The following is an 18,591-nucleotide window of genomic DNA, read 5'->3' as shown; positions in this document are numbered from 1 at the left end:
CTTGCTTTTGCTGCCCTGATGCTAAACACATTTACTTGGGAATCAGCACCATTTTGTTGCAGAAAATACTATATTTTAAAAGTAAAAATAATAAAATGAGCATTTATAACCATGTACATGCCCAGTTGTCTGTTCCCTTTTAAAAATAAGGAAGGATGCTGCAGTGACCAGCACCAGCCCTAGTGATGTCACTTTCTGGGTGGTCATTTGGGGCCCCTCTGGGATGTGTGGCCTTGGATTTTGGCCCCAAAATCCAACTCTTGCTGCACAACTGATTGTTTCACAGCTGCAAGCCACTAAACTGGGCCCTCCTGCAAAGCCTACTACTGCCTTCACCCATATTAGCCTGCCTGCACTTTTAAGATCAGAGAGGCCCTTCTCATTTGCCCACCTGTGAGAGCAGTTAGGTGGGTGACCGCATGTGAGAGGGCCTCCTCTGCATTGGCCCTACACTTTTGGAACAAGTTGCCATTGGAGGTCCACCATGCTCTGTCATTGCAGGCTTTTCAGAAGGCCTTGAAAATGTATTATTATACTACGGCCTTCTCTTGATATGACTGCTGTTGTTGTTGTTGCTGGTTTTAGTGTTGGCTTTTATTGTTGTTTTTATTAGTATTTTACTGTCTTTCTGTTTTTACCACTTTTAATATTTTAACTGTTTTTATGTATGTTATTGCTGTAAGCTGCCTTGAGGGGGCTTCTGCCTTGAAAGGTGGTCAAGAAATATTGTAAATAATAGTTAAAAAAAAATATCAACACTTTGTTTTAATGAATATATATTTCCACTCTTCTGGTGTAAAATGTTTTGAACCCTGAGAAAAACGATCTAGAAATACTTTCATAAATACATAATACATTAAGACAGAGACTGTAGCAGATACTTCCAGGGTAAAAGCAGTCACCCTGTTGGAGCAAGAATTCTTTGAAACTAAGAGCTGGAAGTGGAAATCCCAGCCTTGCTAATAAGGGATTAGGAAAAGTAGTAACATGAATGGCTGAACCCAAGCAGTTCATTTCACTTAATCTGAAATCTAAAATAAGAACACAGAAGCCTTTTGAGGGCTACGTGAACAAGAATGCTAAGTCCTCCTAGGCAGAAGGAAACCAGACCTCTGGCCCTCAGGTGAAGCTTCAACGAAACACTGGCAATTCTGTTTGTTTGTAGATGTGCAGTTACTATTATCCAAAGGAAGGGCCTGGGAAACGGAGACAGTTAATGTCTCTAGAGAAAAGTTTCAGAATCAGGCAGAGATTATGCAAAGGGGTAGGCTGATACAATGGGACTCCCTGCTCTGGTGGAGCATTGAATCAGGGCTTAAGGGAGTAATCCTATGGCTGCTAGGCAGTGGCTAGATGGCCATAGGATATGTGGTTTTCTGGGAACCGACCTTGGAGCCTGTACTCCGAGGTTGGTTCCCAGAGAACTGGCCTTCCCCCGCTTCTGCACTGCCTTGGAGGCAGAGTGGAATGCCCCTGCACTTCCTGCTCGGAAGAGGAGCAGCCAAAACGGGGTGTTCCAGGGCAGGGAAGGCGGAAATGCTGGTACAACACTGTCTAGCTGCAAATGCAGGGTGGCTGAAGCGTGGAGGGGACAATCCCTCCGTGCTTCTCCTGTCCTGCATTGGATATGCAGTCGCCTCCAAGTTCAGAGGCAGCCACCTATCCCCATAGGATTGTGCCCTAGGAGTGCATAAAAAGTTAATGGGACCTAAGAATTCCTTTGCTGGTTGAGACTGAGGTCTTGGGATGTCAGGTCTCGGCATCTAACTTAAGCTTCAGGATTTCTTTAAAAAAATTAATTTTCCAAAGACAAAGAAAAAAATACATTGGATTTAAATCTAGTTATTGACAGAGGGCAGTACATTTAACATCTCTCCCCCCCCCCCCATTTTACGGTCAAAAATATAGGTGGAATCCATTGGCTGCTTGGAGTTTTTGTTTATGTTTCATCATATTAGAAAATTATACTTGCAGTGCTACGCATGCCTACTCAGATGTGAGCCCCCTCAAACATAATGGGTCTTACTCCCAGGCAAATGCGGATAGAACTGCACCCTTAGGGCACAATCCTATGCATGTTTAGACAGAAAAAAGGTCCTATAGCTCCCAGCATTCCTCAGCTAGTATGGCTGTCTGGGTAATGCTGGAAATTGTAGGGCTTTTTCGGTTTAAATTTGCATAGGGTTGTACCCCAAGTTTATTTTCCATAACCTGAGGAAAGGCTTCCACACATATTACTGTGCATGTCCCTGATTTGTATATGAAATACAATTACGCTATTTGATACAAATCAGATATTTTGCCTTTAGCTAATTTTAGTTGGCAAGTCTGATCTTATGTTTTGATCCTCCCCTTCTGGTTATCAATTTTTAGCTATCATGCCTAAAAGAAACATTGGTAGACCTACTCTCCTCCAAGAATATGTTCTAGTCCTTTGTCTAAAAGTCACTTAAGGCTGATGGCCGTTGCCAGATCATGCAACAGTGAATTCCATACATCGCGTGCAGAAGTAGTCCCTTTAGTCTGTCCTGAAATTCCTTCTATCTATCCTGAAGCTACAGCAAAGCTGCTTCAGAGTGGTGGTGTTGGTGGTTCCCTGGCTTTGAGTATCATGAGATGAGGAATAAAAGAATGAACAGGAACATCACATGCGGTGCAACCTGATCCATGTCTGCTGAGAAGTAACTCGGCAGTAGGGATGTACAAAACCCCACTTACCTGGCTCTGCTGGGTTCCACTGGGGGTTGAGGTGCTCCGTCCCTCCCCCCGGAATCCTCGCCCGGGGGGGAGGCGCAGAGCGCCTCCCCTCGGAATCCTGGCTGGCCGGCTCCACTCTGCGGGGATTCTGCAGAGCCACTGGCCGGCTCCGCCAGCAGCCAGACATCCGGTCACTGACTAGCAGGGATGCAAATGGCGGCGGCCATAGCCGCCGCCGTTTGCATCCCTGTATTCAGCCGTGATAGGCTATGTAAAGACTTACGTAGCCTATCATGTCTGGGTTAAAAAAAAAAAAATGTGTACGCAAATGGCGGCGGAGCCACCGCCGTCCGGAACATCCGCCCCAGGTAAGTCTCGTCCCGGGGGGGATCCGCAGGGGGTGGGAGGGTGGCAGGCCGTTCCGCCACGGAGTTCGGGGGGCTGAATGCACTGGCATTCGGCCTCACCAAGATCCGTGGCGGAATTCTCTGACATCCCTACTTGGCGGTGGAGATCATGCTCGGCATGCAGAAGGTCCCAGATTCAATCGCTGGCATCTCCAGTTTAAAGGATCGGGTGCCAAGTGATGGGGAAGACCTCTGCCTGAGATCCCGGAAAGCCATTGCCAGTCAGAGTGGACAATACTGGGCTACAAGCCCAGTGGTCTGACTCAGTGACCTAGTTCGCACATAACAATCCAGAGTATGGGTTGAGTATGGTTTGTCATTGACTCATTAAATGAGAACCCTGCACTATGGTTTAACAATGGGTTGCTAACCACAAGCAACCCAGAATTCACAGCCCAACAACAAGCTATGGGTTCTCTTCCTGGGTTATTCATGGTTGATAGTTAAACTCTAGTGCAGGGTTTGAATGTAACAACAATCCACTTTTCAACAGCAACCCATACTAAACCCGTACTGTGGGTTGTCACGCGCAAACCAGGTCACAGCTTGATAAGTCCTTGATACCAAGAACAGACATGGAAGATGATTAATCACAGAAGTAGATGTTTTATCAAATATATCATAAAGTTTGCTTCTATCATGAGGCAACTCCTAGTTGAGACTGGAGAGGGATTCATGGGGATGTGGGGAGAGAACACAGGTAGCTGGTGAAAGCTAAAGATAAGTTGTCCCATATTGGTCCAACTGCAACCCCACTCAATTTGCAGGGTTCATGCATAACAACAACCCATGATTCAACGGCAACCCATACTCAGGCTTGTCGTTACGTGGAAACCAGGCCAATGTATAAGGCGGCTTCCCATGTTCCTAGGCAAGTAGTAAAAGGTGGGCAAGAACACCCCTCCCTCCCTCCCACCCACTCAGACCAACTGAGTTTCTTGCACCATTTGGGTAACACACAGAAAGCTGGAAGGTTTAGTCCTACTGCCAACGATATCCATGCTTATAGATTCAGGGTGGCGTCTTGCACACTTCGGTGGAAAATCCACTGCCAGCTAACGGTGGCAGTGGGAATGCGTGGCTGCCAACTACCTTGTCATTGTGCTCTTGGTGAATGGACACTCGAGAGATTGTCAGTATTATAGCAGGAAATACTACCATCAGATCCATAAACTTATTTGTGGTCAAAGTTCCAGGAACTCTCTAGGCTAGAGAAAGGGCCCAATCGTGTTCTGTGGAGAGATCTGTGATTGATGTCTCATTTTTAAAAAAAATATTACAAGCCAAAAATGCTGCCATGAATGTGGGGTGTCTTCTAACTTGATCAAAGGTGCGATACAGGGGTATCCAAGCCTCCCCGCCCCCCAAAGGCACTTTCCTGATGTAAACTGCTCCCCCAGCTGCCCTCTGCTGAGAAGGGGATGGGGGAGAACATCTAACATGCTGCTCCTCACAACAGCTGGCCAGATGTCTCCAAGAAGCCCACCATTAAGGCATGAGGCAATAGCAACCCCCCCCCCCAATAGTTGGTCTCCAGCATCTGGTAACTAGAACTGAACAAATGGGACCTGCAACAAGATATCAGTGTGGAGTTCTCCTGTTCAGAATGCCAGCCAGACCTTTTCCAGGAGACTCCATTTCCCCTCCTTTTGATTCTTCATTTTCATCCTCCAAAAGGCAGTCAGAATTCTGTGACCACTGAGCACCCTCAGTCCTCACTGGGCTGTTTTTCCCCCCCGCCTTAATTTTTTTCCTTCCAAAGATGTTTCGTACTTCTGCAAAGAATGGGGTTTCCCTGAGCCTACTAATACCTCTGTCCTGTGTGCGTGCATGGTGACATTTTGACTATGTAAGTAACGGCACTCACCCCTGAAGCTGGGAAATAGTGGGAATGTTCAGTTTTGAACAGTGAGGTTCCACTTAGCTACCACAGTAAATGGTCATCGAAAGGCCTCTCCTTTGTGAAACTGTTGAATCCCCTCTTAAAGCTATCTAAACCAGTAGCTATCACTGCAGTGAATTCCATACAATATGCATTGCGTGGAGAAGGGCTTTCTTTTGTCTGGTGTGAATCTCCCGCCAATTAATTTTGTTGGGTAAACAAGACCTGACTCCAGGCAAGTAATCTAAAACATTTTTGTCAAAGAGAAGAGAGTTGGTCCTAAATGTACTTCTCAGGTTGTTGGCAGGTACACCCAAAATGATTGACCTACGTTTTATACAGGCAGCTAGTCAGTAAATTTTTTTGGTAACCTTTCTGGGTTTATTTGTACAGCCATGTTAGACTACAGAGAGAGACAGTGGGAGTGCGAACCTGTTGATTCTCCTGGACCTCTCAGTGGCTTTTGACACCATGGCAACCTCCTGGATTAGCAATGCAAATTGGAAGTTGCAGGCACCGTGATATGGTCACTGCACTCCAATTTAAGTGGCTGGTACCAGAGGGTAACTTTGTGGGACAACTGTTTGGACTCACAGCACTTGCGTCATTGGGTTCTACAAGGTTCTGTCTTGTCCCCCATCCTTTATAGCAATCATACCAGGAGTGCAGGACCTCTTTCAGCCTGCAGGCCAAATTCCATTTCAGCTTTTGGGGGCCACATTCCCATGGCGGGTGGGACTGAAGGCAAAATGGGTGGGGCCGAAGGCAAAAGGATGTGGCCAAAGTGCCAGCATATTTTAGCTCAATACTCTCACTGCCAGGAACTAAGCCTTATCAGAGGCATTTTGATGTATTAGAATGGGTAAAGAACTGCACAAAAGCTGGGAAACTTCTGAACAATCTGTGGTTAGGGGAAGGAGTGTGTGGTCATCTGGGGAACCCCGGAAAGCTAGATTGGGACCCCAAGATGGCCAGATTTGGTCCCCTGGTCTGAGGTTCTGCATGCCTGATCTATATTAAGCCACTGGGAGAGGTTATCACAGGATTTGGGAGTTAGATGTCATCAATATGCAGATGGCGCTTGGCAGTAAAGGAGCGGAATCATCATCTGGGCTTGGTAATGGGGTGAACAAGGGCCCAAGTTATGTCCCAACTAGATGGAGGCATTGTGGGTAGATGGTTCCCTTGGTCAGGAAGGGGGATTCAATCTGTGTTGGATGGCGTTGCACTCTCTCTGAAGGATCAGGTTTGGAGCTTGGGATTTCTTGATCCAGCTCTGCTGCTTGAAGCGAAAGTGTCTTCAGTGGCAAGGAGTGCTTTTTGGCAGCTTTGGCCAATATACCAGCTGCAACCTCTCCTGGACAACAGTAACCCATGCCCGGCTAACACCCCACCTAGACTACTGCAGTGCATTTTATGTGGGGTTGTCCTTGAAGATACTTCAGAAGCTTCAACTAGTTCAAAATACAACAGCCAGGATCTTAACAGGGATGGCTTGATGGGAGCATATCTTGCCAGTTTTCCCAAACCTACACAGGCTACCAGTTCCCTTCTGGGCTTGCTTCCTCGATGCCCAGGTTTCAGTATTGGTCAGGAGTACAGGGCATGCTCTGAAGGCACATGAGGCAGCCAACTTGCTGAAGCTAAGCAGGCCTGGGTCTGGTCAGTGCTTGGAGGGGAGACCACCTGGGAACCACATGAAGCCACCTTGAGTTCCATGATGAAAGAAAGTTGGGATATAAATATAATGAATAAATAAATATATTTACACAGCTGAGGATAGTACACCAACTGTGGCTATTCTTAATGATGTCTGATCTGGCCACGGTCACGAATGCCTGAGTCACATCCCATGTGGACAACTCTAATGCACTCTTGTCAAGGTTCCCCTTCTGACCTGGACCCCCCGAGCAACTCCTTAAGGATCTCTTGCCTCCTTAACAGTCCCACTTTCCTTCTTTTACCTTCCCCTTCCCAATAACATGGGGTGATTGGCACTTCAGACACCTGGGTGTTAACCACAACAGTTTACTGGTAAATTAAAGCAAGCAAATCACAACTAAAGGTAGTTACAGAATAGAGCTGAGTGATACAAAAGGCATTAAGAGAAAATAAAGCTTGCAAAAGCACAAGTTCCTCTCCCTAGCTGCTCTTAGACTTCTCCGGGCTGCTTCTTCCTGCTCTCTCTTCCTGCTCTGGTCTTCCTCTCTCTCTCTCTTTATCCCCTCCTCCCCCAAAACTGAAAGTACTGTTTCAAACCTGAAGAAACCTAACTCAGGAAAATGAAACTTAACTGGGGAAACTCCTCTTCTCAAGGATACCCCCTCCCAACATCCCCCCCCCCCCCGGCTTCTAGGCCTGACCTTTTTGCCTCGCCTTTGTAGGCCTCAAACCTTCACAGCTCTACATGGGGCTGCTGCTGAAAACTGTTGAGAAACTTCAGCTGGTCCAGAATGATGTGGCCAGACTGTTGACCAGGGCTGGTTACAGGGAGCATGTGACTCCTTTGTAGCAACATCTTCACTGGCTACCAGTCTGTTTTCTGGTCACAATTCAATGTGCTAGCTATGATCTACAAAGCCCCAAAAGGCTTGGAACCTGGCTACCTGAAAAAGCCACATTCTCCCATACTAGCCTGCCTGGGATTTAAGACCTTTGAGGGAGGCCCTTCTCTCAGTACTTGCACCATCAGAAGGACATTTGGTGGGGACCCAAGAGAAGGCTTTCTCAGTGCATGCTCCCAGGCTCTGCAACTCCCTGCCAAGAGAGGCTAGATTAACCACCTTTCAGTTGTCCTTCGACGAGAGGCAAATACTTTTTTTTATTCAGACAGGGCGCTGGCATATAAGCAGATCTGTTGCTGCAGAGGCTTTTAACTGGTTGGGTACACTTTATTTCTGTTACCGTTGTGCTTTTAATTTATTTGTTTTTAAAGTTATGTTTTAATTCAATTTTTTGTTTTTAAAAAACAAATAAATAAGCAAACAAATTCAAGGTGTTGGTTTTAAACTTTAAAGCCATTCATGATTTCGAAGGAATCCAGGTACATTAAGGGATGGCTTCTCCCATATCAGTCTTTCCAGGTATTAAGATATTCCACTGGGGGTCCTCCTCAGAGTGCCGGCCCATGTGGGACTGAGCAGGCTGCAACACGGTAATGGGGGTAGGGAAGACTCTTGTATACTGAGCTCTTTTTAGTAAGGGTGGGATAAAAATGCAATAAATAAATGATGATTATTGCAGCACCTTATAGTTAACAAATTTATTCTGGCATACGTTTTCGTTACCTAGAGCCCGCTTCATCAGATGCATGAAGGTTTATCCTAAATTGGCAGGTATATATACACAAGATTCAGGTGTGTGTGTGTGTGTGTGTGTGTGTGTGAATTGGAAGCAGTAAAATTAGATGGAAATGAAATGCAAGAAGCACAGGCTGAGGCTGTTCACGCAACATGCTAACCCACACTCAGTGGTTGAGTGTGGGTTGTTTTGAACCATGGGTTTTCTGTTGAACTGTGGGTTATCATGTTGTCTGAATGCAGCCACGGTGGCTTGTTAACCATGCAGTGCGGCTTGTTAACCACTCTGAACAACCCAATAACAAACCATGGGTTCTCAAGGCGGCTTGTTTGAGAAAATAAGCCACACTGCATGGTTAACACGCCACACTGGCTGTGTTCAGACAACACCAGAACCCACGGTTCAGTGAACAATCCACGGTTCAAAACAACCCACACTCAACCACTGAGTGTGGGTTAGCATGTTGTGTGAACAGCCCCTCTGTGACAATTCCATCAAGGCTTAAATATGTGTAAAATCATAGCAGCCATCCACAAAGCAAAGTGTTGAAGTTTCTGCTATCATCTGGTAGCTCACAAAGAAAAAGCTTATGCCATAATGAATGTGTTAGTTTTTAAGGCGTCACAAAACTGTTTGTCGCTTTTGTTGCAATGGACTAACAGCTATCCCCTGAAAATAAACAAGCAGACCTTGAGTAGAACTTCAAGGCATTTCACGTTTGTTACAGATCTGAAGGTATCACGTGTGCTGATGAAAAGTCACCTCTGCCTTATATTTTAACACTCGGAGTAGCTTATGCATTTCTTCACGAGTTTGATAACATGCTGGCAAAAAGAAACCCACCCACACTGAGACTCTTTCCTCTAAGCCATGAGGCTTCATACCCAAATGTGCATACTGTACCTTTTAATTCTCTAACATGTCAATCAGGAGCAAAGGGAAAGAGGGAGACAAAGCGATAAAATTAGGGTGCACAACAAAGACGACTCAGTAAAATAACATTTTTCTGAGTTTTGTGTTTTTAAGAGCAAGCAATTTGACATACATCCCAATTCTATGCATCTTTCCTCAGAACTAAGTAACTTACTCCCAAGTAAATGCACATAGGATTGCAACCTTAGTATTAAATAGCCTCACTTTAAAAAGTTTTAAGAGGAGGTCAGCAAATCCAGATAGGGAGACTAAAGAAGGAAGTAAGGAGGGACGGTGGTTGCACAAGCAAGTTTCACATAAAATAGGTTTGGAAGTACTACACTTTGTTGTTGTTGTTAACTTAAAATAAATTACTTTCCATATTCCAAGGTTTAGCCTCCCTGGTACTTATATCCTTTAAAGAAAGTCTAGGAATAAAAGATTTGGAATATTCCTCAGCATTCTAAAGAGACAGAAGGATCAATACTGAGTGGGAAATGCATCTGGCTGATGAAATAGCACAGCCTAGTGGCTCAAAAGAACTTCACTTTTCTCCTCCACCAGCTCTACAGCTCAGGGCAGAACTATGCAGTAGGAGGCAAATACTTAACAGGGGCTTTCAAATCCACATTGGCCTCTTAATACAAATGTGGGGCTGGAGCATTTGTAGGGGAAACCTAGTGTATAGAAAGGGTGTGCCTGATTCTGCCCCCCCAACCCCGTTCCCCACCCCTTGCCTCAATCCACAGGGCTATTTTTCACTTGGTTTTCCAGATGGTCCCTGAAACCGGAAATAGTTGTGGGCAGAGAAGGAAGCATGATGGGAGAGGTTGCGGGGAAAATAAGCAGGCAGAGGAAGGCTTAAGCAAAATGCTTCCCCCAAATTCTTCTTCTCTGCAAACACTGCCTTCTCCAGTTTGCACTACCTAGTCCAGGGGCCTCAACCTTTTTGGACCTGTGGGCACATTTGGGAGTTTGAGAAACTGCTGTGGGCACCACCACAAAATGCCTAATCATTGGATTACCACGTTGGTGTCTACTTGTCGCGTCTATGGATCTTAGGCTGCGTCTTATTCAGCAAAACTTTTGTTTCACGTCTATTAGACAGCGTAACGTCACTTTAATAAGGGATTGTCTAAGTCAGCTAATTGCTGGCAGTGCAATACGGCTAATGCTTCTTTTAAACGTATGTTTTGGCAATGTCCATTAGCTTCCTTTTGGGAGGAGGCTATTACATAGATAAATTTTGTACTGGAAAGGTCTTTAATATTCACCAATGTACACGTTTTTTTAAATTATTTACTTGCTTCATGGAAATTAACAAATGGATTCTCTGTGCCCTTTTGATAGCTAAAAGACACATATTACAACATTGGAAGGGTAAATACTCACCTCCTATAATGCTCACGGTTGAGGACCTTACAAAGCTTTCAATATTTGAATGGGTGGCATGTAGACACCACCTTCAAATGGATACTTATTTGAATATTTGGTCCACTTTTGCTGAAGCCTATGTATAATTGCTATAAAGCTGTATGCATTTCATATGTATTCACTGCTATGAATATATGCAAATCCATGTACATATATTAAGGGGGAATTTAAAAAAAAAAGGTTTTGCGGGTGCCTTTCATGGGTGCCATTGGAGGTGCCCGCGGATGCCATATTGGAGATCCCTGATGTAGGCAAGCAGTAGGCCCTTCAACAGATCTTGGAGTTTGTTGATTGATGTGGAAATTTGTTAAGGATCTGCCCTTCGTGCTGATCAAAAACAGCAACTATTTGTAGAACCGAGAGCCAGCGTGGTGTAGTGGCAAGAGTGTTGGACTGGAAGTCAGGAGGTCTGGGTTGTAGTCACCACTCAACCATGGAAGCTCACTGGGTGACTTTGGGCCAGTCACAGACTCTCAGCCCAACCTACCTCACAGAGTTGTTGTTGTGAGGATAAAATGGAGAAGGAGGAGGATTATGTACGCCGCCTTGACTTCCTTAAAGGAAAAAAGGGCAGGATATAAAGGCAATAAATAAATAAACTTGAGCAACTGTAAAACTGCATGTTCATTTTTATGATGCTACTCACAAAACGTCCATCATTATGACAGTGTGTGTGTTTATGGGTCCAGGGGTGTGCAATGTGTGCTATATCCCCTGCAGGATCAACCTCTTCACTGCCTATGACTCTTCTAGAGTCTGGTGCATTGCACACATCCTGCTCTGAATGATATGCGTAAAGGCAGCCCTAAACCGCATACCTGCATTTTCCTCTTGACCGTTTCGAAAGGGAAGGAAAGTGTCTGTGAGACACCAGCTGCCAGGCAGCCATTGATGAAGTTCTGCACTGGAGTGAAGCGGGGGCTGGGTTCTCTCCAGATTTTATCCAGATGGGTGTAAACGAGGAAAGAGCCAATGGAAAACGGGATAGCACCTGTCAGGAAAAACAAGCAAAAAGAGACTTGTCTGTGAATGCTGGTGTAGGTACCTGTTGATACAAACTGCTATACTTGGCAAGACTAACAATGGCCAATCAGATGCCCCAAATAATGGGCAATTTAATGATGGCCAATCAAATGCCCCAGAGGAGCTTACAAGCAAAGCATGATGGGAATATCTCTCTCCTGTAGTTATGCTCTGTCTCTAGAATAAAGGTAAATGTAGCCGCTGACAGAACTATCCTTTGTGTGTTCAGCATCGACCTTACCAAGCTTGAAGTTTTACTAACTCCTAAGTCTGACTGAATTTTTGTTCATAGTAAAATGGTAAACATTTTACTGTAAGCCTCAGCACACCTGTGATACAGCTTGTCCCCGCATTAAATATGGCAGGCTTGGGGATGTAATTCCTTTTACTGAAACGTTTAGAATGCATGGGACCCTAAACACATCACTTTGCAGCTGTGTGGATGTTTTGAAAACAGTAAATAGTAGGAGTTGGTGGACCCATTCGAGATCAGGATTGCAGCATGTGGGGAGGGGATTAACCCTTTTCTCCTGTGCTGTGGGATTCATGAAAGTCCCTCCCGTACAGACCCAACACTGCCATTTGCTGTGAAAGGGAAGGTGCCCTCGATGCCAACTGAAGCTTTCCTCCCAGGGCTAACAACAGTTTCAGGGGGTGGGGTGGGGGTGTTGTTGTGGTTGGGACTATGGCGCAAGAGGAAAGGGTTAACATCCCCTCCCTAGAGTCCCCCATAGGGACATCAGCAGCTGCTATTTACACTTTTGAAAAGACTCACGCAATGGCAACTGATTCATTTAGCGCAGGGGTGTTGAATCTCAGGCCTGTGGGCCAAATCCAGCCTGCCTGGGTTCCCAATCTGGCTGTCTAGGACCCCCAGATGACCACACCCCCTTTCCCTCAACCACCAATTATTTGATAGCTTTCCAGCTTTTTCAGTTTTTCCTCTATTCTAAAAGGTTGAAATGCCTCTCCTAGGGCTTAGTTATTGGCAGTAAGGGCGTTATGTTCAAATACCCCAGTGTTTTTGGCCACGCCCATTTGCCTTTGGCCATGCCCACCACTGGAATGCATCCTCCAAGAGTTTATCTGAAATTGAACTCAGGCGTTGGGCCATAAGAGTTTTAGCACCCCTGATTTAGTGTGATTTAGGTAGTTATTACATTTATATCCAGCCTTTTTTTCCTCCTTAAGGAACCCAAGGCAGTGTTTTGTCCTAAGTCGGTCTGTACCCTGCATATTTCACTAACCAGAAACTATTACATTGAGAACAGTGTAGTCAAGGAAACAGAATACTGGACTTTGAACTGGAAAACTCAGTTACATGTTCTTACTCAATTATGAACTTGCCAGATGAGGCCATGGGAAAATTCCTCTCTCTACCATAGTTCCCCTTCTGTGATCTCAGAAGAATGGTGACCTTCTCACATAGTTCTTTGAGAATGAATGACTGCAAAAGCTGCTACTAGCAGGTTGCTAATATGCCCATTTTACAGATAATAAACTGAGGCTGAGATCTGATGTAGGTGATTTTTTAAAAAAATAGTTGCTTTACAGTACAGCAAAACCTTGTTGTTTTCCTTCCAGTCGTCACTAGACGATCCTTGTATTGTTAAAAAAAAGGAAAAAAAAGAATCTAGTCACACATACCTAATATTGACAGTGAAACACCACGATAAAGTGCAGTAACTCCTTCCTGATGATAGATCATGTACAAAGCGTGAACAATGCCTTTGTAGGGAGGCTCCAGTCGGCTCTGTACAATGAGTCGTGTCTTGACGACCTCAGTCGGGTACGTTGCAACGGCGGCCACCATCCCAGCTAGACTCCCTGCCATGATGGAACTCCATTGGGAAATGTGTCCCAAGTCATCCACAAACAGCATGACAAACCTAGTACACGACACAAGGGGAGCGGGGAAGGGTTCACCAGTGACTACAGGGGCACTGCTAGGCACTTAAGGGTGCAATCCTATGCATGTTTAGACACAAAGAAGTCCTATGACTCCCAGAATTCCCCAGCCAGCATGGGGAATACTGGGAGTTGTTGGACTATTTTTCTGTCTAAACATGCACAGGATTGCGCCCTAAGAGACGCAGGGCCCAGACTCGTAGGACACCAATCTGCCTAAAGTTTACATATGCTAATTTATATCTATATATGCAAATTTAGAAATAATTACTTCTTTAAGTTTTGCAGAAGACAAATCCAGCCAGTTAATTTCCCAGTCGAATCACACCATCCCCCAGATGATCCTAAATCAGTAGTTCCTCTTCAATTACAATTCATTTGCAATGGCTGTGAATAGGTGTGGAAAAGTGCACAAAAAAGACTGGCTGATAAGTTTTTTCATGAGCCCTTTCAACCTTGCCATGCCATTAAGCTTAGGAAAAAATATTTTTATTTCACTTTGTTCTTATTTTAACTGAAACCCAATGGGAGATACAAAAACAAAGGCAGCTGTGTTGGAATTTGAAAAATTCCCAAATCCATATAGTTTAATACAAAGATCACAAAAAATGTGCAAGCTTTTGAGATTTCCAGATCTGTTCATCTGATGAAGAGATCTAGAGGTCTCGAAAGCTTGTACATTTTTTGTGATCAGTGGGAGATGAATCCCTGCTTAGTTTAAGCCTGAAATAAGGAAGATGTCCAAAGTCTAGCTCAGGTGGAAAATCCAGAACCTGAAGGTCAACAGGGTCTAATCATTTAAAATTCAGGCTTGAGTTTCAGCTCTTGCACACCCATCCACACCCAGAAGCTATATCTGGTTCCCATCACTGGGGGACAAAAGCAACATTTTCAAGAAACTCACTGATTCAAAATCAGATCAACAGTAACAACAGAAGTTTTCACTTCTGTGTTTTGGCAAGGAACGCTCTTTATAGTTAAAAGAGGAAGATCGCAAATTCAAGGAAGCGCTATCTGTCTAACCACTCCACACCCTCGTACAAAAAAGAAGTTTGGCTTAAGTGACCCACCTCTTTCAGACTCTTGCCCTGAATTTTTCTGCATGGAAAAATCTGAATCTTTACATTTTGTGGACAGTGGAATACTCCCATTGAGACTGTGCCACCCCCTTCTCCTCCAATTACATAACTGCCACACTGAATGTCCACCCTTTCTGTACACACATCCTAAACCTTAAAAGGGAAAATCCTTGATGAACTGGATCAGATGAACATCACTTAGCTTCCAACCCTATACACGCCTTCCTGGAAGCAAACCCCATTGAACTCAATGAGGCTTCCTTCGGAGTAGACCTGTCCAGGATTGCACTGTCAACCCCCCCCCCCCCATTGTTTAATATTATAAAAGCAGTTTTTTTTATTTTGGAAAGCCTCCTTGCAGCGCAATCCTGGGCATGTTTAATGGGGAAGTAAGCCATTATATTCGGTGGGGCTTACTGACGGGTAAATGAGCATATATAAGCCGGCAAAAGGCTGGACTACTCAGTGCGATCACAACGAACTGCAAAAGATCGGAGCCGCCTCCCTTCCAGCGCCGCCGTCAGCCCTTGGGGTAAAATCCAACGTGAGTCCTATTTAGAGTAGACCCATTGAAATGAATGGGGCTTCAGTTAGTCATGACTAACTGAAATCCCATTCATTTCAGTGGGTCTACTCTAAGGAGAACACTTATGCCGGATTTTACCCTGGGCATCCTCCACAACCGCTCTCGCCCAGCGTTGCCCTGAGATCCGAGGGGTGCCGCCAGCACGCCGGCTTACCTGCGGTAGGAGGCAAGCTGCAGGGCGCTGCAGGGAAAGAGGCGCAAGCAGGCGGTGAGGTTGCCCTTCCAGAGGGCGCCGACGCCCTCGGCCTGGCACAAGCTGCGCCCGGCGCGCCAGAGCCGGCCCCCTCGGGCGTGAGGGGAGCCCACTTGGGCCAGGGCCGTGAGCACCTCCAGCGGCGCCGTCAGGCTGTGGCTCATGGCTCCGGCCAGCCCGGCACAGCCGAGCCGCTGCAGCGCCGTGAGGCGGCTGTCCCGCTTCCAGGTCGCCATGCCGGGGCCGGCTGCACCATGCCCGCCGCGGGCCGGGCAATGCGCGCCGAGCAGCGGAGCGCACGGCGCCGCTCCGCCCGCCCCTGTGCGCGTCGCGCCGGGTTGCGCAAGGCCGTCGGCGGGCGGTGCTGGCAGCCTGGAGACGGGAAGGGGAAGGGCGCGCGGAGGAGGAGGAGCCTTGCAGGCCCGAGAGGGCTCGCCCGAGGCGGGGGCGGCTCGCTTCGGGCCCGGTTGCCTCTCCGCCGGAGGCGGTGCGTGCGCCTGGAAGGAGAGACGGAGGGTTGGAAAAGGGCGGCGGCGCTGATGCCAGGTGGGATTGTGGGCAGCAAGGGGAGATCGGGGCGCACTGAGACTGCTCCCGTCTCCTCTCTGCCGGGAGCGCGACAGGGCCCTGTGGTGCTGCGCCTTTACTTGCCCCTTGGCAACTAAAATGATCAAGGGGCTGGAGCAACTCCCCAATGACGGAAGGCTGCAACAGCTGGGATTGTTTAGCTTGGAAAAGAGCCAAGTAAGGGGAGACACGATTGTTGTTCAGTCGTGTCCGACTCTTCGTGACCCCATGGACCATAGCCCGCCAGGCCTTCCTGTCCTGCGCTCTCTCCCGGAGCGTGCTCAAGTCCATATTCATTGCATCCGTGATGCTATCTAGCCATCTCATCCTCTGCCGTCCCCTTCTCCTTTTGCCTTCGATCTTTCCCAGCATCAGGGTCTTTTCCAGTGACTTTTCTCTTCGCCAAGTGGCCAGAATATTTGCGCTTCAGCTTCAGTATCTGTCCTTCCAATGAGCAGTTAGGGTTGATGTCCTTTAGGATGGACTGATTTGACTTCCTTGCAGTCCAGGGGACTCCTAAGAGGCTTTCCCAGCACCACAATTCGAAGGCATCAATTCTTCGGCGCTCAGCCTTCCTTATAGTCCAGCTCTCTCACAGCCATACGTTACCACTGGGAAAACCATAGCTTTGATTATACCAACCTTTGTTGGCAAGGTGATGTCTCTGCTTCTTACTATGCTGTCTAGGTTTGCCATAGCTTTCCTCCCAAGGAGCAAACGTCTTTTAATTTCATGGCTACAGTCACCGTCTGCGGTGATCTTGGAGCCCAAGAAAGTAAAATCTGTCACTGCTTCCATTTCTTCCCCTTCTATATGCCAGGAAATGATGGGGCTAGATGCCATGATCTTCGTTTTTTTAATGTTGAGTTTCAAACCAGCTTTTGCACTCTCCACTTTCACCCTCAACAAGAGGCTCTTTAGATCCTGGAGACACGATAAAAAGGTAAAGGTGTCCCCAACCAGTCGTGTCCGACTCTAGGGTGCGGTGCTCATCCCTGTTTCTAAGCCGAAGAGCCAGTGCTGTCCGAAGACGCTTCCATGGTCATGTGGCCGGCATGACTGAACACCGAGGTGCACGGAACGCTGTTACCTTTCCCGCCGAGGCGGTACCTATTTATCTACTTGCAATTTCTTGCTTTCAAACTGCTAGGTTGGCAGGAGCTGGGACTGAAGACGGGAGCTCACTCCGTCACGCAGCACCAGGGTCTTGAACTGCTGACCTGCCGACCTTCCAGTCTGCAGTTCAGCGTCTTAACCAGTAAGCCACCGCGGCCCCTGGAGACACAATAGAGGTGTACAAAAGGATGCATCGTGCGGAGAATGTGGGTAGGGAGACATTTCTCTCCCTCACTCATCATACTAGAACCCAATGGGGCCATCCCATGAAGCTGGTTGGGGGGAGATTCAGGACAGATGAAAGGACGTCTTATTATTTATAACATTTCTATACAGCCCAACAGCCGAGGCTCCCTGGGCAGTTCACAACAATTAAAACCATACCATGCAACATGATAAAACATAATATAAAACGTAAAGGTAATGTGTAAAACCAAAGTAAAACCCTACTGCAGGGATGCCCAGGGAAAGTCTGAGGGAAAAGGTGTGTTTTTAGGAGGTGTTTGAAAGATGCCACATTCTCTGCCTCCCAAACTGCATGGGGAAGGATTTTCTTCACAGTGCACAGTTAAACTATGGAATCCACCAGCACAAGAGCTAGTGATGGCCACCACTTTGGATGTCTCCAGAAGGGGATAGAACAAATTCATGGAGAAGGCCATCAATGGCTACCATAGATGGCTATGTCTTACCGCCAGTATCAGAGGCAGTATGCCTATGTACACAAGTTAGAATCATAGAATAGTAGGGTTGGAAGGGGCCCACAAGACCATTGAGTCTAACCCCCCGCTCAATGCAGGCATCCAAGTCAGAGCATCCCTGACAGATGGCTGTCCAGCCTCATCTTGAAAGTTGCTGGGGAACGTGGGCAGGAGGGTGCTGTTGCACTCATGTCCTGCTTGTGGGTTTCCCACAGGCAGCTGGTTGACCTCTTTGAACAGAATGCTAGACTAGATGGACCCTTGGTCTGATCCAGCATGGTTCTTCTTATGTTCTTACGTTGTCCTTTGCTGGAGGTATTTAAATGGAGTCTGGATGGCAATCTATCAGGGATGCTATAGGTACAGTGTACAGCGGAGCCTGCATTGATCAGGGGTTGGACTAGATGATCTCTGAGGTACCTTCGAACTCTTAATTCTGTGAAATGACTCAAGCAAGGCATTTTCTCAGTATGGAGGTACAGAGATGGGCAAAGTTTAGCCTGATGATGATAAGTATTATTATTAATAATTAAGTAGCATTAATATTATTATGTCATTTCACATGCCAGCAAGGTGATGCTCAAAATCCTACAAGCTAGGCTTCAGCAGTATGCGAACCGAGAACTACCGGAAGTACAAGCTGGGTTTCGAAGAGGCAGAGGAACTAGAGATCAAATCGCCAACATTCGCTGCATCATGGAGAAAGCAAGAGAATTCCAGAAAAACGTCTATTTCTGCTTCATTGACTACGCTAAAGCCTTTGATTGTGTGGATCACAACAAACTG

At 46.5% G+C, this 18,591-nt stretch overlaps 2 protein-coding genes across 5 annotated transcripts in view; one reads left to right on the top strand and one right to left on the bottom strand.

Annotated features, from left to right (window-relative positions):
• SLC25A43 (solute carrier family 25 member 43) overlaps positions 1-15,742 on the bottom strand; it is a 31,207-nt gene extending 15,465 nt beyond the window's left edge. The window contains exons 1-4 of one of the 2 annotated variants that reach the window (XM_084813754.1): positions 15,383-15,742; positions 13,303-13,544; positions 11,451-11,623; positions 5,351-6,693 (exon numbers count right to left, since the gene is read on the bottom strand). In XM_084813754.1, coding sequence (XP_084669880.1) covers positions 6,577-6,693; positions 11,451-11,623; positions 13,303-13,544; positions 15,383-15,657 — 807 coding nt within the window. In that variant the 5' untranslated portion in view covers positions 15,658-15,742 and the 3' untranslated portion in view covers positions 5,351-6,576. Of the gene's footprint in view, positions 1-5,350; positions 6,694-11,450; positions 11,624-13,302; positions 13,545-15,382 lie in introns of those variants that run through there. The other variant, XM_084813753.1, reaches the window with a different exon arrangement.
• A 97-nt stretch (positions 15,743-15,839) lies between these two features.
• Positions 15,840-18,591, top strand: part of LOC146338430 (A-kinase anchor protein 17B-like) — a 29,190-nt gene continuing 26,438 nt past the window's right edge. For all 3 annotated transcript variants that reach the window (XM_084813752.1, XM_084813742.1, XM_084813748.1), the window contains exon 1: positions 15,840-15,967. In XM_084813752.1, the coding sequence (XP_084669878.1) occupies positions 15,961-15,967 (7 nt within the window). In that variant the 5' untranslated portion in view covers positions 15,840-15,960. The remainder of the gene's footprint in view (positions 15,968-18,591) is intronic.

This window comes from Heloderma suspectum, chromosome 9, assembly GCF_057233095.1.
Source record: "Heloderma suspectum isolate Gila_16-S chromosome 9, 16-S_ref, whole genome shotgun sequence".
Lineage (NCBI taxonomy): Eukaryota > Metazoa > Chordata > Lepidosauria > Squamata > Helodermatidae > Heloderma > Heloderma suspectum.
The sequence above is the reverse complement of the archived record's forward strand: the minus strand, read 5'-3'. Positions and strand labels throughout refer to the sequence as shown.